The 23,690-nt window shown below is 37.0% G+C and overlaps 1 protein-coding gene across 2 annotated transcripts; it reads right to left on the bottom strand.

The window, feature by feature from the left end:
• Window positions 1–448: 448 nt before the first annotated feature.
• Window positions 449–21,928, bottom strand: LOC144451168 (alanine--glyoxylate aminotransferase-like). 2 transcript variants are annotated; one of them, XM_078141952.1, is made up of 12 exons: window positions 21,552–21,928; window positions 17,256–17,448; window positions 14,571–14,635; window positions 13,258–13,358; window positions 8,871–8,941; window positions 8,422–8,506; window positions 7,434–7,529; window positions 5,721–5,790; window positions 4,648–4,826; window positions 3,783–3,828; window positions 3,227–3,357; window positions 449–1,554 (listed from the first exon to the last, which is right to left on the bottom strand). In XM_078141952.1, the coding sequence occupies exons 1-11, from the start codon at window positions 21,834–21,836 to the stop codon at window positions 3,250–3,252; spliced, it is 1,299 nt and encodes a 432-aa protein (XP_077998078.1). In that variant the 5' UTR covers window positions 21,837–21,928; the 3' UTR covers window positions 449–1,554; window positions 3,227–3,249. The 2 variants fall into 2 exon arrangements, with proteins under 2 accessions (XP_077998078.1, XP_077998079.1); XM_078141953.1 differs by lacking the exon at window positions 3,227–3,357.
• Between the last annotated feature and the right edge of the window lie 1,762 nt (window positions 21,929–23,690).

Raw genomic sequence — 23,690 nt, forward strand, 5'->3', positions numbered from 1 at the left:
GGTCGAGTATCAAAACGTACACATATACGGACTCACTTCTGCGCACTGTACTCACTGAAAATGGATATACACATGTATGTCATAGAACACTGTCCTAATACCAACTTTGAATGAGATCTGTTCAAGCATGTCTGAGTTATGGGAAAATTTGGAAACAAAATGGATGCTCGGCGGCCATATTTGATCGTATCATGAAACAAATTGACTTGCATATGTATGCCATTGTATCACTTTTTTGGGCATAACTTATAACTCACTGATCACACACACCTGCACTTACATACGCACACATTTCTCGATGCTGATAGCACTACTGAACCTCCTGGTTCAGTTATGCCAAAAAGGCAACACTGCAATTTTGTAAATATCACTCTGTACTCGTACATATAAAAAACAATCAGTACAGTTCATATGTTGTTAAACAATTTTATTGAATGTATGATGGCGATTATATATGTACTAATAAAATACACCAAATGGACTAAAAATATTTGTTGACGATATGTAAGGGAATAACTCTTAGGCATTCTGAAACTTTATACATGTAGCTCACTGAATAATATACTATTACATGTATTCATGGGGTGTCACTCTACAAACATTCCAGACAATTTGTTGAACTGTGATTACGCTTACTAGTGTATTTTTAACACAGATGTAAACTATCCATCGAAACATAATATGAACATAGAAGTTGTTACAGAGTCCCAAATAACCCAATCACTGAAAAAACTTAAGTCCTTTGCTAGTTACTGATATGGGAAATGTACTGGACAACATAACAAAAACTAATTTACAACGGGTAACACTGCACTTTCTCTATGTGCTACACTCATTGATAGCATTCATATTACGAGTATTAAACACTGAAGTAAAGCACTTTCTCTATGTGCTACACTTGTTTATAGCATTCATATCAAGTACAAATTCAATCTAGAAGCACCAGACTGGAATGAAGAAGATCTCAATGAGGTGATGATACCCCCAATTTGAGCGAGGGCGCTGTATTCTCAATTTCCTGTTTGCAGTCTGAAATGGCCTATTTGATAACTTGTCTAATGCCTAACACATTAGGAAATGCCACTCACTTTTAATGATATTTGTGTCAAATGCTATCACGTTTACACCGTGTACTAATATCTTGCTATTAATTTCTTTACAATGATGGCTTCACTTTTACAAGTTTATCAAAATTAGTGTTGAAGCATGTCAAAAATTACTCTTGGTGATAAAATTTGGTGGGAATTTTTGGCGGGAATGTGTTAGGTACTGAAGAGGTTACGAAAAACTATAGAATTGTCATTTACAAGACCAAAAATATATAGTGTGATATCGTATTCATCTACATGTCACAACTGGGAAAAAATTACAGCACATTTGAAGTTCCAACGCGTAATTACATCCCAACAGCCTTTTCTAAAACCCTGGTACAAATGTATTAGTCAAATTTCAGTTTTATTTTTTTACTGCCTCAATACCCTCTTTTAATGCTTTTAAAGCAAGATCAACTTTTTCCTTTGAAGCGTTTTCTCCCATCAAACCAATTCTCCATACCTGTTGAAAAAAGAGAGAGTTGTACATTTAACAGGTGCATTTGATGACAATGTATACATATAAAGCTTGCGTGTTTGCAATAGCTTCCTAGCATGCAAAAGACTACGAAAACTCAACTGGTTTATGTATGAGAGAGTCACTACTACAAAAAGCTGACTAAACACAGAATGCAGACAACAGTACTTAGATTTTTGTAAGTATTTATGGTTTTCTGGCTCGACTGCGACCTGCTAAAAGCTAACTTCATTTGTAAGCTATGTGTGGGCCACTTTTAAAGTAACGTTAATAATGTTACCTGGTGATTGTGAACTCTATCTAAGAAATGAAGACAGCCTACAGGCTGCTGCTATGTACTACCAATTGGTGGAAATCCATTAAAGTTATATGCTTTCCTAATACCTGGCTGTGATGTATATCTCTCCTTGAAGTCTATCTCTCCTCATACCTGGCTGTGATGTATATCTCTCCTTGAAGTGTATCTCTCCTAAAACTTGGTGTGATGTCTATCTCTCCTCATACCTGGCTGTGGTGTCTATCTCTCTTTGATGTCTAAATTTCCTAAAACTTGGTGTGATGTCTATCTCTCATACTCTCCTAATACCTGGCTGTGGTGTCTATCTCTCCTTGATGTTTATCTCTCCTAAAACTTGTTGACTTTGTGGTGTTTATCTCTCCTTGATGTCTATCTGTCGTACAACTTGCTGTGATGTCTATCCTATGTATCATCCTACAGCTGCTACACTACACAAGACTACATGGACACTTGCAACACAGGGTTCTTCCCTAGTTAGTAACTTCAGTCATTCTAAAACCATTAGTTGTCTTCACCTGTATTCCTTAGGATGTTACTTTGAGTGTTCACTGAATCAGATGCAATCTAAACTAACTTCATGGCCCAAAGTATTGATGTTAAACTGAAATATGAAATGCTGCCAACAAATTCAAACTTTTAAGTTATTAGTCTGCTGTCATTATCCCTATTTAAATATATAAACTATTTACATGTTAACCACACAAAACTGTCTACACAGTATTTGACATTATGCACATAAATTTACAGCTCAAAAGCAAGGTACTGATTTGAAACAGACAAAAGGATGTGAAGAACACTAAAGACTCTAAAGGGGAACTCCTTTCTGGAAATAAAGCATTTTTGTAAACTTTTGGTTCTGGAGAATCACTTCATGTATTTACATCAAAAAAAGTATGTGATTATGTGAGAATTGAAACTTGTTCCTCATTCATTGTTCTGTGGACACACGACATGGTCTGATGGAAGTCAGCAGACATGCGTATGTACCGCAATAGCAGAATATAACTATTAATTCTTATTGTTTTATTTTAAGGTTATTAGAACTTTGAACTCCAGAACTCAAAAGATTAGAAAGACGTCTTTATTTCCTGGAGTGGCATCCTGATGTACAATAAGTCACATATGTGTTAGTATTGTAGCAAAAACATAAATCCACAATATATATTACCTGTATGACATGTTAGATAACTTTTATCATGTGCTTGATTATGATATTTCATTCTAATAACCCCCCACCCCCACCCTCAGGTGTTCTAAACACCACTTCATAAAACCATATACCCATGTTCATAAAGATTAGTAGGAACTGTGAATCATGTCACCATGGCTACACATCTAAGGTCAGAGGTCATCTCCTACCATTTGCATAGTATCTTCTCTGTTTATAGTTTAGAGAGTTTACAGTTCTCTATGGCCTCTTTTAATGCTTTCAGAACTAAATCCACATTTTTCTTTGTACAATTTTCTCCCATTAAGCCAATTCTCCATACCTGGTGGGAAAGAAGTTGTATTACTTTTCTTGTTGTATTTTTAAATTGGCTATTGCTACACCGGAGCATTTATTTTACTACTCACTACTTCAAAACAGTGAAATTTGCATAACAAACACAAATTATGGGAAGATGCACTATTTTCTAGGGAGAGCCTTGAATATGCAGTGAAATTATAGGGTGAAACCCATAACTTTATAAAGGCCTGGGTAGACTGACTATTAGATGAAATCATAAAGTGGAACCCACTACTTTATGAAGGCCTGGCTAGAACCCTGATTACTTGGTGAAATCATCATGTCCAGGAACCCATAACTTTATAAAGGTCTATGGAGAACCTTGTTTAATACTAGTAGGTGGACTCATCTGTTGAAAACAAACTACCATTGCCTATAAAGTATGAATAATCTTTGATCACTTCTCACCTTTCCTGCAGATGGTCCAAGTCCACCAGAGATCTCTACAGCATATCTGTAAAATAGAATCACCAATACAGTAACTTTTGTAAAATACAATTCTACAGATGCCAGAACCTTTACTGTATGAAGACATGGGAGAACCCAATCTAATTGAAATCCGATGTAGATGTCGGCTAATCGTTCAGTACTATTTTACCTTAGTTATTTTGCCTGCATTGACCTTCGAGGTACATGTTTACGTTTTTATCCTGATCGCCTCCTGAATCAGGATAAAAACGTAAACATGTATCTCGAAGGTCAATTCAGGCAAAATAATGAAGGTAAAATAGCAATGAATGATTAGCCGACATCTACATCGGATTTTAATCAGATTGGGGAGAACCTTGCATTTACTTACATGAAAACACAATGGATAACCATTTGTACAGCTACATTGTTATATGTATATACATTTTGTACACTGACTTTTTCATGACATAACATAATAATACTTTTAAATTATATATTTTTTCTAATTTAATATAGTGCTTTCCCACACTGTTCAAAGCATTTTACAATTATTACCCCTGGTATGGATCTATAGCAGCACAGCAGCCCCTTTATACTTCCTCAACTCCCTGGGGAGCATACAATCCATTGCAGCCTTTTATAAGTGCATAGGATTACAGCATTCACATTGCAACCTCTATCCCAAACTATACAGCTGGATTCACTGTGGGCACAATTGTGGTTCAAATCTCACTCAAGGACTTTAGCCATTCAGAAACAAAGAGCAGTAGCAAGTCTTAAACCCACAACCTGCAGATTCCAAGCCAGCCATGCTAACCATTTACCCATCAAGACTCCATTAGCTACAGTTAGATATACTTACTTTTTCATGACATAGACAGTTACTGCCTTCCAATCTACACCTTCCGGTACTACGACAGTGTTTACAGTTGGCAGTCTCCATTCCTTATTCTTCACCAACATCTGTAGACCCATCGCTTCAACACCTTTATACAAGTATTCAGCACACTCCTGGTGTCTGGTCCAACAAGCTTCAAGTCCCTGTGTGACAACAAAATATCATATGTGATGATTTTAAAGGGGACAATGTTGACGCTGACTTTAACTTAGCCATATTTCTTTATGCTTAGAGGACCCAGAAGTTATTTTCTGCAATCCTGCATTGTCCGACCTAGTTAAAATACAGTTATAAATATTGGGAAAGTTGGTTTAGCAGAGGACTGTACAATGAGGTATGGTAATGTGGCAGGCAAATAATGTTAGGAACTTCTTTTCGTTCTCACAGCTGCTGTCAATGCTTTGTTGGATTTGGTTTCAAGAAGTGTGATGCTCAAAGTCAATAAACTGCACTCAGTTAGATAAATATAAGTTATCTTAGGGATGACTGTACAATGTCATACAAGCTCAACAAGTGAACTTCGTTTGTTTAGTGGGGAGGGGGTCTGGTGTCAAATGCAATTGCTGAACTTCATTTTCACAATTTTAACCAAATTTCCAAAACATTTACGCCTTCAATGCTAACATGTTCTGTATTTACTACTGAGGTGTTGATAAGTTGATTAAAATTAACTTCTAATGTGAGATAGTGATGGGTTTACAGTGGTATTTTGATATGTTTACCATCATCTCAGTAAACAGGTTCATAAGGTTGGAAATTCATGTTTACCATCATGTGTTTACATTGCATCAATTGTAGTGGTGTGACCACTACAATTTTCATCATGGTTTACATCATATATAAATGTGTCACGTTGCACTTGTGAACGTTCGTTTAGGGGCGAGGGTTTTGTCCAAAATAAACGATGTTTGTTTATTGAGCTTGTGGGACATTGTGTGATCATCCCATACTGAGCAAAACTCACAAATTGTTCACAAAATCATAGACTTGTAGGGTGTATGATTGAACAACAAGTTTAGAATGTTGAAATTACGTACCTCTTCTGCCAAGCCAGCTAAAGCCTCCCTTAAAGCATACATACTACTTATTGGCCCTGTGTGATGATATCTGCATGGTAAGAATTGAAATTGTCAAGTTCAAGGCCACAGGAAGTAATATTCCTGCAAAATTCAATCTTAACTTAGCAATTACTACTTACAGGAAAGGTCCAATTAAATACATTTGCATATTTAGATAGCTTATCTTTGTGTTTTTAATTGATATGTATATGAATTTTAGAAATAAAATGAAATGTATTGAAGTTATGTTCCTTTGAAATGTCAAAATTCAGCTATGTTGAGTCTCACTGTGTGCTGCCATTTTGAGAACTTTTGCCTCGAAGGATGCTGGAAAAACTCCCTGCTTGTGATGTCACGTCATCCTAAATGTCCACCACCGACTTTTGCTTCAGCACTTACAGTCCCACAGACATTGTATTGGTGTACTCAAGAAGGTGAATTTAAATTTCACCTGAAAGGAATATAGTGTTATGGGTCATAATTGTAAACTGAGATGGACATATCAATAACTAGAAAATTTGGCAGTTATAACTAAACTCCGACCAAGTTCCTGAGTTAGCCTGTCTTAAGCTGTGCTATAAGGCCAAAAGAATGAAAGAAAAGAATTGTTTTTGGTCAGCACGCACATCATTTAAATACCCTCGCGTTGGTCTTTTTTTTGTGTTGTCCAGCCCATGAGGCCTGCAGATCTGGGGGAACACAAAAATAACCCTCCGTACTTCAGTGAAGACAACTGCAGTTGAGAATTGAAAAAAAAAATTGTCTCGTCGCACCACAAAATGTCCTGACTAGAAACAGTTTTTTTTTTTTTGCCTAACTACCCACTGACAATAATTTTCTCTATTTATCAAAGAGTAATCTTTCATTTCTTAGTATTTGAATGAATTATAAGCAAATTGTTGATATCACCAAGGCTGCCTAGTGTACTGCACATACTACCTTACACCCATCCATACAGTAAACTAACAACTTCACTGCAAACTTTGAACTCAGTGCCGTCTCTGGTGTTATGTGCTATGTAACAAGCTACATGTGAGTATGTAGTGATAGCACTATATACATCACGTATCTGATTAATGGTCTTTATAGCGATCAATGAGGTAGAGTTTATTATTATGATTGTAACAATGGAAGAACTCCTAACAACTGGATAGTTTTCACACAGCTTGTGGCAGGCAAACTTGAATGGTTGAAAGAATTAGGTTGTAGCTACTGACATGTGGACTTTACTGATATAACTAAAATGATGTAGGCTTGGTGTTTCACTCACGGGACATTATGTTTTCGACACAGAGTTAGACATATTTCAACTCTGGACTAATAATATAAGTGCATAAGGCCAAAAAAAGAAGAAGAATTGTTTGTGGTCAGGACAGTTTGTCTAAAATGGTGCGATGATGCAATTTTTTTTTATTCTCAACAAACCTGTCACTTAATCTACTGTTTATGGCAGTTACTGTTCTTTTTATTTAGTACTTTAGAACAAGTGTGTATGTGGGGCAGATGTCATTTACTTATTCATGATTGGCTCTACAGTTGTCCTCACTGAAGTAGGGAGGGTTATTTTTGAGTCTGCAGACTGCATGGGCTGGACAAACACAAAAAACCCAAGACCGACACAGGGTATTTAGGTGATGTGTGCGCTGACAAGAAACAATTATTTTTTCTTTTGCATAATAAACTTGAACTTACGCTCTTGGCCCATCATCACAACCCCAGTAATTTGCCAGGCAATTAGCATCAAAGTAGTAGGAAGCAACTCTGGTCTTCCTATTTGCAATCTTTGCTCTGTAGGGATGAAAAGGTAAGTATGATAGCCTGACACAGACACACAATCCTAGGTAAGTGATACAGTACATTATTACCAAAACATATAACTAAAAATTGTTGATGTTAAAATTACATGGGCCAGATCTGAATGATATTTCTGTCATCTTAGTTTTATTAGATGAATTACATACTACTCTGGCAATCGAGGTCTCGGTTTACTAAGATAGACACAGATTAGAACTATTATTATTAATTAATGTAGCGATTCCTCTATCTGTTATGTGAATCTAATCACCCTGTGGTCAAGATAATTTAAACATCGGAAGTCCCTTACACTGTAAGATAATCAAATTAAACCAACATCCATTCAGAAACTTTTATAAACTTTTATCAAATTTTAGTAAACCAAGACCTTGGTTGCCAGAGTAGTACATTTATATATCAGCATGTCACAACAACAGTTTCGGATTGTGTCTATCTTAGTAAATCAAGACCTCGGTTGCCAGAGTAGTATATCAACATGTCACAACAATAGTTTCGGATTGTGTCTATCTTAGTAAATCAAGACCTCGGTTGCCAGAGTAGTATATCAACATGTCACAACAATAGTTTTAGTTTGTGTCTATCTTAGTAAACCAAGACCTCGGTTGCCAGAGTAGTATATCAACATGTCACAACAATAGTTTTAGTTTGTGTCTATCTTAGTAAACCAAGACCTCGGTTGCCAGAGTAGTATATGTTATTGTACTTATTGAAACATGTTTGATCACAACTGGTAACAATTAGATCTGTACATATTGTATTGTTATGTAACAAAAAATGGTGTGAGAGATGTACAAAACATTGTACCACCTAATTTAAATGTGAAAGTCTTTCTAGTTTGGTATAATGATTCTCAGATATCACTTACCTAGCTCTTGGTCCAAAGGTTATAGGAGCAGAACCAGGTGGTGCACTTAGTACTTTTTGGGAACCACTATATACCACATCCAGATCTAGAAATCAAAACATAACATTATCAAAATAAGTGGTCATAACATGAAATTATTTCCAATACCTCATTACTGCATTAAAATCTCTGATCCTGATGTGTATAAAATGTAGTAGTATACAAGTATTTTTCAAATTTTCAAAAACAATTTTAACTTGAAAATGTCCAATACATTACTAGTATCTGAGTGAACAAGTCTTCATAGAACACACAGTTCCCTAAAATACTTTACTTCTATGTTATTGAATGCGGTTATGGTTTTAATTGTAAATTGACACATCTATTTCCATACACTTGTAAGATTTAAAACAACTAAATCTCTGGACACTGAAAATGTTTACTTGTACAAATGTACTGAAATTTCTTACCTAATTCATCCAGATAGAATGGTACTCCACCCAAAGATGCAACGGTATCAACAATTACTATACAATTATACCTAATGAAAAGACAAAGTGACATTTATGTTAGAAAGAAAATTTGAACAGTCTGTGTAGTGAGAAATTTAGTCTAGTTCCTGACAGGGACCATATTACATGTGTACATCATCACTTCCCCAGTCTAGTCAATCCCGTTGCTCGAGCACAGATATCTGTACTCCCCCTATGGCATTCATATACAAGCGACCTATCGGTCAGAATAGCTCCGCTGTTTGTTTTTTTAATTTTATTTTTTATTTTGGTGACACGTAGAAGTGGTTCAGTTCTTCAGCTCTTCACTATGCAGTTTTGTTTTAGCGATGCAATAAAGTGGTTAGTGGTTCATATGATGTCTCACTGTAAAACACATTTTACACAGAAGTTGGTATTAATGTATTGTACTTTTATACCATAGTCACCATTTTATAACAAAAATCTACTGTTATGAAAAATTGCACAAAATCTCAGAAAAAAAATGACTGGGAAATGCACACAAGAAAAAGAAAAAAAAAGATGATTTTGAGGTTGGCTATAAATAATTCCATTGTCTTACAGCTTTAACCCTGGGAAATTTTAATGATGAATGAAATAAACTAGGGATCTACAATAATTTTGAGGCAATTTGAATTTCAATTTTCTAACAAATTTACCAAGTCAACAACATTCAACTTGTACAAGTTGAGTAGATATATATAGGGAAGAAATGTATTAATCGCCATCTTAGTTTCCGGACGGCGACAATCCCCGCCAAGTACCAGAAAGAGAGTCATTCTGGCATCCATACGTTACAGTGGTAACACTCGTTCATGTTCTATTACCTTTCATAAAGAAAACACAACGAAATGGTTGAAGTGATCTTTTTTTTAAATTTCTTTTCATCACAACAACAAAATCTGCGTGATCAAAAGTGTTGTAAACTAAACCAGAAAGAATTATCGGACTGGCTAAACTTCCCGATGAACTGGAGTAAGGTCCAAGTCCAAGTAAGCCTCAATAGTACGTGAGAAAATCGTCTCAAACTAGCGATACAACTTTCAAAATATAACTTGACATGTCTTCATTTGTTAGATTTATACAATTCAAGATGCGTTTTCACTCGAAAACAACAATTCTGTGAATAATGACACTCTGAACGCAGCGATTTCTCGGACGATGTTACCACTGTAACGTATGGCTGACAACGACTTGCATCTGGGTACCTGGGGTTGTCGCCGTACGGAAACTAAGAAAGATGGAATTTACAGTGTTTCTTGTGATCGGCGCGGCGCCTGTCAGCAGACTCGGCCATTTTTTTTCATCATTCCATTGTATTTAAACCTTGTACTTGACATTTCGCAATATTTATAATTCTCAACAAAATACCTCAACATGCCTCACTTCGCTCGTACTCAAAGCAGCCCCTCGCGGTATGATCACTGATGACATGACGAGAGAACCTTTTCGGATTTACATGTAAAACGGGGAAAGATACGCAAAACATAATGCAAAGTCTGAAGCCAAATTAAAGTTGTGATTATTTTAATTATTTTTACTTGCCAAATATTTGCATTTTGGAAATGGCAAGTCACGTTCATGTCGTTTAACTTTACATGTGAACTGTCGGCCAATAAACAAAATTTGGTTGATTCACAGTCCGCAGTTAGACAGCTCTTGCATAACTTCAACCGCATGCCTTCCTTACGCAAGTTGTCTTAATTCTGGTTCACTGTCACTCCAAATTGCACGACAATATAGAATTAATCACAAGTTACATGTTATCTGAAAACATCACATTTTTATAGTGGGTCTGAAGTGAGATTTTAGTGAGTACCAAGAACGTCTTGTGTTGTTGCTTGCTGTGGAAAATCGCCCGGTCAAATGAGGTCAGCTTCAGCTTCTGGTCGAATCAGGATAGAGTATGCAAATAAGGACGTTGCGGACTGGCTGATTATGTAGAAGGGTGCAGAATTTGGATTTGAAGTTTACAACCCTGTTTCGAATAAACGCTTGTCACTTCATGCATTTGGGCGCCCAATGCGTAGAATTATGACTATAGCACATATTACATTGCTTGTTTGCCGTCAATAGTGTCTTTTGAAAAGTGGCAGTTTACTTAAAGTCTCGTCGAATGATTTCCAATATGGTGTCGGTCATTATCCTCATTAACATATTCATTTTTTTTTCAAATTACAAAAAAAAAATCATAAAAAATAAAAATGAAGATGTGCTGACTTGAAATTAACAAACCTGAGTAAGCTACCCCCTGCGCATCAACACACCAGATATCAAAGCAATCTGACAATAAGTTTTCACGGAGATGATGAAAATGACATTTTATGAAAAAAAATCATAAAAAATTGAAAATGGCACAGATCAACTTGGCATGAACAAATCTGAATAGCCTCCCCCCAGGGAACATGCACACCAAATATCTAAGAATACTGACTGTCACTTCCGGAGAAAATAATGAAAATATAAAAGTTTGACGGACACCTATGATTCACTCTACTCTCTATACTCTATACAACCTATACCTAAAGCTACGTTTTCAGCTTTCGCTGACAGCAGAGCTAATAAAACATGATGACATCATCGCGTCCCCACATGATTTAAGTTTAAATAGACTGGAGGTGGAGTTGGACATTTGCATATCATATCAGTCCCAGATCCTAGAAACATGACAATGATGACGACAGCCTGTCAAGTTGTGATGGATTACTACTGACATGCACCGTTTGTACTTCACTCACTATGGGTGTTGAACCACATTTAATGCCTTGAGCAATGGGATTGACTAGACTGGGGTAGTGATGAAGTACTGTACACACGTAATACAGTCCCTGTCAGGAACTAGACTATGAGAAATTACTTCAATGTAGTGAATATTCCATAGCACATCTGTTTTCAATATAACTTTATAACTTTTTATTGTGATGACTAACATCATAGATTCCATACACTTTCAGTAGATTAGGGCTGTAGCCCTTAGTGTAGAAGCGTTACTCTTGAAACATCAGCTATTTATAACTTTGTTGGACCGTGTACATTTTATCTCAACAAGTTATTATCAATACAACATTTTTATTCATACACAAGGGCTCTTCGTTCACTTTTGATTGAGAAACAGACATGTTTTGAACAAATCACTTCTTCAGTGTCTAACTGGATCTGACAATAATGATTAAAATTTGCTGGAGGTGTTGAGAAAACTGGAGGTGTGTAAAGTTAGACACTGAAAAATGACAAATGATTTGTTCGAAACATTTCTGTTTCTCAATCAAAAGTGGAAGAGAACTTGTGTATGAATCTCAGTGCTTCCCTCATGAGCATAACATTTACAGTTGTTTACAAGTTTCATTATTATGAACACCCTGATATTACAAAAATGTTATTGTCTTCAAATATCAATTTTGAATATATTTTCTGTCAGTCTATAGTCAAAGAAATGATCAACACTTTCATGTACTTTTAATTTTCAATTTCACACATATATATACACATCACCCTATGCAGGTGACATGTAAACACCTTTTTAATCTGAAATTCTGTTGGGAGAGAAAAGTGGTACATTATTTTAATTACTTATCTTTAAGAGGAAGGGCTACCTTGTATATTCACCATGGTTAATAAAAACTTGGATATTAAGTAAGATAAAATGTGTAAGTTTCATTCACTTTCACTGTAGTGCGGAGTGTGCTTTGATTCAAACGTTGGCTAAGTGACATGCTTGCCTGTATTTTCAACTGATTGTAATGTTATGCAAATTACAGTAAGAACAGAAACAGTCCCCAACATGTTAAACAACAATTGTTTGACAAGGCCTTACATCACAAATTCCGCCGAAGTTCAGATTAATGCTTGCTTCTACTGATAAGTGAAAGTGAATGAAGCCAGTCCATTTTATCTTGTTTAGAATCCAACTTTTCATTAAACACGATGAATTCATAAGAAGCCTCATAAAAAAATTATGTGGTTCCTTTTACACTCAATTTTAGAATAGGTGGGTAGGTAGATTGTTTACTTTTTACATATAATTTTTTTCATATGTGAGTGTCTAGTTCAGGTAGTTATGTTTTCCATATGGTCTCTGTGTTATTGGTTTCTTCTCATCAGATGTACAGCCATTACAGATTTGAAGACTAGTTTTATATTGTCTTTTTTAAGTTGATGTCAGTTTCCGCATTCACTATTTCTTGCGAGGCTTCAAAATTTTCATGATTTTATTATTTTTTCTTGAATGCGTTAAAAGAAAGTTTCGGGTCAACAGTGAAAGACTAGGTGGGGTCGGGTAACCAGAACCAAACATTTTTTTTAATGCCAGATGTCATTTCCCCCTTAAATCAGAAAGTATACTTACTTTGCACACAGAGGTCCTATTCCTTCTAAAGGTTGCAATATTCCTGATGATGATTCACTATGACACAAATACATCGCCACTGGCTTGTGTTCTTGTAAGCCCTACAAGATTAAAACTACATTCAGTTCAAAGTATATACACAGATACCAATAGGAAACTTCCAAGAGAAGCAACAAACTAAATGCTTCTATGGCGTTTCCTTTTTTGTAGAATTTCAATATTAGGTGAATCAAGTCTTCATAGCCGATACAGTCTAACAACCCAACAATGTTTGGATCCTTCTTCTCAGTCGAGCTGAGACATAAGGATTACTACATAGGATCATTCTTTTGTCCAGGACCAACTTTTTCTATAACTCTGCCTGTCAACTGTTTTTCAAACCCAAATTTGAATCCTAACACGAAGTAGACCTTTAAAGGCCAGGGTGTCAATCCCAGGTTCTCACTTAAAGGCCAGGGTGTCAATCCCAGGTTCTCACTTAAAGGCCAGGGTGTCAATCCCAGGTTCTCACTTAAAGGCCAAGGTTTCAATCCCAGGTTCTCACTTAAAGGCTGGGGTTTGAATCTGAGGTTCTCACATTGGTGTTATCTTATCAGTGGAGCTTAAAGGCCTGAGTTTCAATCCCAGGTTCTCACATTACTATTATCTTATCAGTGAAGCCATAAGGATTGCATAGGACTGTTCATATATTGTGACAATTTTTTTTTATAGCGCTGCCAGCCAACTGTTTTAATTTTAATCCTAAACCCAGCTAGGTCTTCATTAGTCTTGTAGTAAGTCTTTGGATATGTTTTGGGGGTTGCCAAACAAAACTAAAAGGTGATGAGCAGCTCTGTCTGAGTGCCCTTAGTGGTGACCTTCAGTAACTTTAAAAATAAGCAGAACAGCTTGAAGGGTGTAGCAGCTAGACTAGATCTTCACAGATTAATATTTCAATCCCAGGTTCTCACATTACTATTATCTTACAAGTAGAGCAATAAGGATTACATAGGGTCTCTCTTTAGTAGTTGTGACATACTTTTTTCTATAGCTTTGTCAGACAACCATTTTTCACACCTAAATTTTAATCCTTATCTGAAGTGGTGAGCCTTTAAAAGAAGGTCTATGATCCAGTCCCAGATTAACAGATTAGTGCTAATCTTATCAGTAGCATCATAAGGATAAATCAGACTATTTATTTGTTTTAGACCATAGACCCTACACGAAGGCAGGGTCTATGTCTAGACCGTGTTTTCTTTAGCTCTGCTAGACAACTGTTTTTCTCAACTAAATTTTAATCCTTATCAATTTACTTACAATAAACATTCACTTACCTTTTCAATATCTTCTAGTGAGAAAACTTCACCGAGAGGTTTGACAATTTTTCTTACATCAGCACCTGTCAGAAAGTATACCAATTTGAAAACTTCTACATTTTGCATTTTTATTGGGTCAAAGAGGAATGTCATGCCAGGAAATAAATACGGTTTTATAAACTTTGGATTCTGGAGTCATTTTATGATTTTATATCACATAAATGAATATCCATGACTCCTAAGTGCTTATTACCTTTAGATAAATAGTCATGAATATTCAGTGTTCATCTAATAAATATTCATGTATGCTAAGTCCCATGATGCAATGGTGGACCAGTGTGACAACAACACAGATAAAGTAGAGTTTGAATTTGGTGTTACTTGACAATTGTGCAAAATAATTTGTGATAAGAAATCATGAAATTAATGACTCTCCAGAACCTAAAGTTTATGAAAATACATTTATTTCATAGAGTGGCATTCTCCTTTTACAACACTGACATACATGTCAAAACAAATGTCAACAAACATACACAATCCAAACAAAAGTCCATTCTGAATGACAGAATACATTTTGAAAACTACATGTACAACCAGTAGGTTATTGCCATTTTTTGCTAAAGTTGGGAAACCCCGGTAATAGAAAAGGGGAAATCTGGTAAAACTGGCATCAAGTTTACAATGTATTGTACCATAATTTTGGTGGTGAAAATGGTAAAATGAGCTCAGGTAGATATTACACCTGCCAACCGCCCTTAAATAAACACCTCTTATGCTTAATATTTCATAAGACCAAACACCTAAAAAAATTCAGTATTTCGGAGTTTACTTAAAGTGTACATGCAAAGGTACATACTTTTTTTCGTAATTATGTTTATTTTGCCATAAAAATAAAGGAAATCGGGTTTGTAATAGTACAATATAATTCTAACACGAGAAATTGCGCGAAAAATGAGGCACTCTCGGCTCAGCCACAGAGCACCTTCAGGTAAGTACCTCTTATTTGCATATGGATAGGACAGGATTTGGAACTTTATGACGTCAATGCAGGAACACAAACGCATTCCTCAGTGTATCTTTACATGTAAAGTCAACTTCAAAACCCGTTTTCGCCAGAACCCGACGTTAAATATTGGTCAGATTCCTCAAGCTTAGAGCAATACACTCCAGCATTAACATCTGATGGTGTGATTTAGCCAAATTCATTCGAACCGACCGCTAGCAGTAACGATAGTTCCTCTGGTAGTGAATGAGTATGGCCTAGTGAAGCCGTGTTGTTTACATAAAGTGGATGCTGTTATCAGCGTCCTTTGTTGACATAACTATTCAATGGGTGGAAAACAGCTCCTGCAGACAATGTAATCGAAACGAATTATCTAATATTTCCATACCCATCAAACATACAGAGATCGAATGAGAATGGCTTCAAGAGTTCCCCATAATATTCTCTCAAGTTGTTCAAATGTAGCATGTGTCGTAACAGTACATTCGATCTATGACCATTCAAAATCTTCGCGAAAGTAGACCCACAAATTCGTTAGAGCAGAACGTTTTGTTGGATAACCATCCCTCTTGAAAGCTATGTGTACACATACTTTATTTCATTTTTTACTGCCGTTCATTACCATCCACACAGTGACATGAAGTGGTTTCATCTTCTTTCAAAGCACGGCCCACCATGTTCACTAAAGCCGGCCGTACTGTTGTGTATTGTGTATTGTCTCCGACCATTTTTGTTTGAGTTTTTTATGGATAGACATGTCTTACGTTGTGGAAGTTATTTGACCTGGGAGCGTGAAGCTTAGTGCTGACTGTACTTTGCTGTGTCCATCCACTTTTGACATGTGATTGGCATGACACAGTAATTGTTCAGGTAGACAAAACAATGGAAACAAAAATAGCAACATTATAATGAGCGTTGCGTCTTTTTTCTTTGATATGATTCTGACGATGTACATGTGATGTATCACAATGAAAACGATCGACTCCCAGCAACATGGAAATCAAAACATACTCGGACTACGCATTGTTTAAAAACAAATGCTATCGTAGTGAAAATATTTTGTGAAGCTAACTTGCTTACTTGAAAACATCATTTCAAATTATTTTATTTGTCTTCCTTTTTTCGCTTTGACCATGGCTACACCGGTGGCGTGAAGAACCCCAGCCCCGGTAACATTTACCGGCTTTCACTGTATGGCGTCACTGTCCAGTTTTTACGTGATTTCAACTGCCTTCACCCATTATTACCTACTCAGTCATATCACTCGGAAATGTGTGTAGGGTGATCGTTTCACTGCGGGTGCTGCCGACAAAACACCAAGGAACCATTGTTGTCGGAAGACTAAACTGGTACACCACAATATGTACAGTTACAGATAATACTATATGGCAAGCGTAATTAGTAATTCATAAGTAAACATTACACAAAGGCTTAGAAGGCTTTTGTAACACGTGGGACCTCGACACCTTTCATGAGCTGGTTGAGGTGCCGAAGTTAGTCGAAGCACAGGGGAATAAGGGGGCAAGTATTTTTGCGACTTTCTTATCAATGCGCGCAATATTTAGAGGTATGAATGCAATTTCATTTATTTTTATGGCAAAATAAACATAATTACGAAAAAAATCATCAACCTTTGCATGTACACTTTAACTGCTGTACATGTAAGTTCTGGTCAGAAAAACAATTATACGAAATAATACCTTGTCTAGCAGCGATATCGGCTGCTCTCTCACCCCAGATACCCTTACAGGCTGACATGAAGACTTCTCCAGATTCCACAACATTGACAATGGATGCCTCCATAGCTGCATGCCCGGTGCCACTGATAGCTAGAGTCCATTCATTCTTAGTTTGAAAGGCGTACTGTATTCCTGCTTTGATTTCATCCATGATCTAAAAACAAAAGATATACATGTGGATTCAGAAAGAGTTCCTGGCTTGAAATCTGAAGTTGTCAGTTTGAGTCTTGCTGCAAGATCTGAATCATGTTTGTGCCACTGTCAACCCAGCTGTGTAACTGGGAACCAAGTAGGATAGTGGTTGTTATGTGAAAGATTCAATCTAATGCCCTTACAGATACAGGTTGTAATCAGAACTAAAACCAGAACCAGGGAATTAACCATACACATGTACTGTATAGAGGGCTGCTGGGTATTTATACTCCGACCACTAAGAGTTTTAGCTTTTACTATTTATGGCAGTTACTGTTCTTTTTATTTAATACTTTAGAGCAAGTGTGTATGTGGGGCAGATATTGGCTTGTTCATAATTGGCTCTGCAGTTGTCTTCATTGAAGTAGGGGGGTTATCTAAGGATCTGCAGACTGCATGGGTTGGACAAACACACACAAAAAAGACCAATGCTAGGGTATTTACAGCTGAATCATCGAGGGATCGCCGAACGACTGCGCGTATCATACACATTTTAAGGGATGTTCCCCAAGACCGATTTAGTTAGATAAGAAACAGGCTTCCCACGACCACTCATTACAAATATAAACAACACCACATTTCTGCCGACAAGCAGGCACTGTATGTGCACACACATATCACCACAGGGAACCATGCAAACCGACTGTCATATACTAGGATAAATGGAAGTACATGTATACACAATAAAAGAGACCCACTTCCACTCATCGATGAATGTACGATGCATTCATGCTCATACTATCGATTGTGTTGACCCGTCCCGTTTGAGGAAACTAAACACATCATGACAACTGTGGTCTTCAGAACATTATTTTGCACAAGTTTCACCAGTGGGATCTGTAAGTGGGGTTTCAAAGATATCGGCACTGCGAGAAATCAAAACACTTCTCTGTGCCATAACAAAGCGTCATTGATACTGTTTCAACTTCCATGTTTTGACTGTCGCACTACGACAGTGATGAACACGTTAGCGGCTTTCACAGTCATTCATGTTTCAATATCACTTGAAAACATCTACAAATCTGTTTGGAATTACTAAACTATTGCTGAATAATTATTTCAGGCGATCGAACTTTTTGGTTTTCCCGCTAAACAGAAGTTCCTGAAATCAAAAGACTTTTTACGGTTTGTTTTGTCGTCCCGACTATAGTATAAGCTTAAATGATGATACTTGGGACGCACACGTCAACCAATTTCTTCCGACTTGGATGATACACGTAAACCGACTGCCAAAGCAAGGGTTTACACTGTTCATGTAATATTGCAGACATTGTTTGTTTTCTTGTACCTGCAACTCTAGCTTTGAGGATTACCTTATGCCAAATTCTAGACGGGTAGGCTGTTTAGACACGATGAGGTCCAACGTACGCAAATATAAACAACAACACTGCACTCTATACTACGTACGTAACGGCATGTGACCTTGTCAACGAAAATTACCAAAGGTGCCATGGTACAAGCCGATCGTTCAATCGTAGTGGCAACACTTATAGGACATTCACGATAATTGAGTTGAATAGACTATGGAGAGGGCATCGCTAAAATGCTCCTAAGGTTCTAAGTTAGGCCACGTTTGCGTATAAAGTGAAACGAATACAAATGTAAATCCGGAAATTACCGATGATGAGATGTCACGTTTGACGTGACCTCTAAACTTGGACTATATTGTCGTAGATAGCGTGGTATTGCGAACGTTTTTTCAGTACTAACAAGTTGATCGTTCTTCTGATGTTTATTCAATCCTTCTATTAACGTGAAAACCAAAAAGTTCGATCGCCTGAAACATGTGAAATAGTTATTCAGCCGTAGTTTAGTAATTCCAAACAGATTTGTAGATGTTTTCAAGTGATAGTTGAAACATGCATGACTGTGAAAGCCGCTATAACGTGTTCATCACTGTCGTGGTGCGACAATCAAAATCAACTGTGTATAAATTATGGAAACGTGCGAATAAAACGAAAACGAAGAAATTACGTTTCTTGTGCGTCAGTTTTAAAATGACACGGCCCCTAAGTTTGATGTTGCGGCATACTGTCAAGCATAAAGCAACACGTTAATTGTAGGTAACAGATACTCACTACATACAGGACACACTTCAAGTTCAGTTACAGTCACTAATAGTAATACCAAGCTAATAGGTAATACGTAGGCTAAAACCATCGATGGTTCAGCAAGAATTATGAGACACTCCCGACAGTTTAAAACTACGACCACAACCAGAACTTCAAAATCAACATGTACAATGTACAAATCCAGTAGTCTTTTGTAACACAGACTCTTCATCTGTCAAAGTTGGCGGAGGAAATACATGGTAGTTGAAATAGTATGCAATGACGCTTTGTTATGGTACAGAGAAGTGTTTTGTTTTCCTGCAGTGCAGATATCTTTGAAACCCTACTTACAGATCCCACTGGTGAAATTTACATAAAATAATGTTGTGAAGACCACAGTTATCACAATGTACCTAGTTCCTAGTTCTAGTATTATTGAAAATTATATGAATTTACATCTTTCAATGTGAGAGTCAGTGTGCTGTAAGCATGGAGGTCACTTGCAACTTTGAATCTATACAATTGTATGCGTCAAAATCTAATCCTGCAATGTGATGACTTTCAATAGCTCGTTTGTGCCGAGGACGATGAGTGTGTCTGTGTATCAGTAGGGGCCAGATGATGTTGTTTATATTTGTATTGAGTGGTCTGTGGGAAGCCTGTTTCTTATCTATCTAAATTGTTCTTAGAGAACATAAAATGTGTATGATAGGCACAGTTGTTCGGTGATCCCTCGATGATTCAGCTGTAAGTGATGCACACACTGACCAGAAACAATTCTTTTTTTTTTCTTTGGCCATAAGAATGCTAATAGCAAATTAATTTACAGTTAAAACAGTAAACAATACAAATTCTGTAAGATTGAATAAAAAAATATTAACAATGCTACCTTTTAAATAGAATATTTGTTTGGTTTATAATTTATGTTTGTTTTCAGTGACAGGTATATTAATATTTATGTATTCATACCTAGTACTCTTACATGACATAGTTTAGATTCCATTATTGTGTTATTTTCACAAAAAAAGTGTAACCTATGACAAAAACAACATTTGCATAATACTGCCTGGGTACAAATGGTCATGTGACTGTCACCTGATAAACAACATTCCAAGGAAATATTGGCAGTTGTCCATTCAGCTTCTTTAACATATCAAAGAGATCTCGAGAGTCTGACCTTGGAGAGAACTAGACAGATGCAGTTTACAAGTTTGTTTACAAAAACAAGTTTACCCAAGCTTATAAACAGGACTTTGCACAAACAATGATGTAGCTAAAGTGATGTTGTTTATTAGTATTACAAGCACGAAGTGTACTCTTTATTTGGGTGACGTGGCAATTACCCCAAGGTCACCTTGCACGGTTGACGACTTTACCCCATCTACTAGTCCTGTTTGCAGACGGTGCACGGGTCTAGATTACTGACATGACCCTCAACATTTAACCAGAAGGAAGGGACGACTTACTCCGTATGCAAACAGGACTACCCATCTAGTATTAGAACATACACATCATGGAGGGGGTTATGTCAATTAACCTCTAAAGTTCTATGGTGTGCACTGTGAAGTCCGCACAATACTGTTGGCCATTTGTACATGCACTGGTGCAGTTGTTTGTGCCATGGTAAAGACGAGATCTGTACCAATCTGTTGCATCTCTGATAGTCTAGTCCTTAAATCCCCTAGCATACACGCAATATTCGTATATCAAATTGTGGGACTACCGAGATCCGTCACTGAGCATGCCACATGTTCAATCTGTCAAGTGCTACGGGAAATCAGTATGTAGGAGAGTCCGATTCAATACCCTTTGAAAACCAAACTGTTAGCTAGGACACGTTAAAATGGATATCCAACTTGCTTTTCATGATGTTGTTACGGCTGTGGTTACATAATACCTATTCATTAGAAGTGACACACCTCCATTTCTCATCGCACAATCGTGATGAATGTGTGCACACATATATTCAGGGCGGTGCAAATGTCGACCCAGTTTTTAAAACTGACAAACTTACCGTACAAAATTCAGGATGTAGATGTCCAAGCAGTGGCAAGGAATTGGCTGCTAATACTCTTTCAGATGCGTTCGAAGGACCAGGTCCCATAAGCGTCTTTTTCGGCACATTAATGGGTTTCAACAGCTCCTGAGGAGGATCGCACACTTTCGAACTCGCCATTTTGCACGCTGGTCTATACAAGAAGCGCCCTCTTCCGCTAAAATTTATGACCCCCGTACCTTGCGAAGAACTCCTACGTAATGGTAGCAACAAATTGATTTTGGATAGAGTTCGAGCAGCCATTTGCCCATGTAGCAACGATTACGATCAATAGCTTATTGCACGACACTCTGCTGGTACTACTACTAGTATGTCGTTTGCGTCACTCACAAACAATCGATATTGACCACATGCAGGAAATCAGAGGTCAAGGGTCACCTGCTATGTACCCACAGTCCTCTTTTACTGCCAAACTTTTGGAAACTTCCCAACAATCAACCATCTTATATCATGCATATCGCTGATATATATTATTTGCAACACTGAGAGGTCAAATGTCAATACTAAGGGAAAGTAAATGTGCCCCAAACAAGCATGCTTTTTAGTGTTGCTTTACTTTGACTTTTCTTCCTTTCTGTTTTTACTTTGTTGTTCTTTTGTATTTTGTAATTTTTTAAAACTTTTTTTTTAAATACTTTTTTATTCACTCGTCCTCAAGTTGGATAACACCGATGTGACATCTCCCAGACCGCAAGGAGGCGGGCTTCGATATACATATATCTCCCCCCCCCCACCCCTATTGCTTCTACAGCCCAATGAAATGACCTCGGCAAATATAGAAACAATTTGCCGACTATCCCAGATAAGCCGTACTATGAAGGCTCTAGCCCAGGACCTTGGCATACTGGTGAGCGACATATCGTTACCGTGACGGAAGTCTCTTTGGCACTGTCCCCCTATTTCCCCTGTCTCACTTCACAGACTGTCATCATGAGTCCTGCCAAGGTTACTCAGTGGCGAATATTTGCATAACGACTCAGTGATGCGGAAAGTATAACAAGCAGTGCAGTGAGACATCTAAGTAAAATCACAGACTGCGATGTAGACCGGCGTACTCACAGGGGCGTGTATTATTGCTTAGATTTCTGTTTTCTTAGGAAAATATCATACGAATCTTGCTGCTACAAATGTATCAATCTCTATAGTACTACGTATACTATAAATCTCTCTTTCCCTGTACAGGTAGGAATATATATTCAAAAGGTTGTTATGTTTAGTCTGTAGACCTGGAAAACAACAATCTATGCAATATTACACGCCTCTGAGGGCGTATTGAACAGTGAAGCAAAATCGCAGACAGCGATGTAGACAGGCTAGATATATATGAGACTGAGAATAACAATCATACTAATATAATTCCACAAATATTTCAACGATACCCATCCGCAATATTTTCCTCTGATCATTTGGGTTTTTTTTAGTAACTTTTTGACAGAGTTAAATTTTAGACCGAAACTGTCATTGTTGCATTACGAGCTTTTACCTAGCTAGCAACACACGCCTCTGACATTGCTCTATTCATGGCTTTCTGTGTAAAGCCGAAACGTTGAATACAAGATACTACTTAATCCAACGTGAAACCCGTGTCTTGTTCATTACCAAACACACGAAATTGTAGCCAGGGTGAAGATTATTGTCTCGACCATGTGTGTCGACAAGTCCGCAGATCTAGGTTGAGGGCGCTAACAATTGAATACTTCCAGACCGGCTAAACCACACACCAGTCGATAAATGATGATATAACAAGCGCAAAATGACGATATTGACGCTTTTCTATTTTGTTTTCGAGGACTGAACTATGCACAAAATATAAATTCACATTAGCTAACGTTAAGGTGAATATTAAGTCAAACATCAGGTGACTGAATGACAGTGATGATCTATATAGTAATATTAGTATATCTTTCAATTCTTTGATACTATACTCATGGTTAAAATATCAAATGTCGATTTCAATAGTATCATTCCAGTTGTGTTGAAAGATGGAGTAACAATAAAGAAATGAAAATAATATAAAATGATTGAAATCAGTCGTCCTATGTGATGTACAACCTACACTCGTATTTCGATTACTATTGTTTACTTATGATTGCTTTC

This window comes from Glandiceps talaboti, chromosome 21 (genome assembly GCF_964340395.1).
Source record: "Glandiceps talaboti chromosome 21, keGlaTala1.1, whole genome shotgun sequence".
Taxonomy (NCBI): Eukaryota; Metazoa; Hemichordata; class Enteropneusta; family Spengelidae; genus Glandiceps; species Glandiceps talaboti.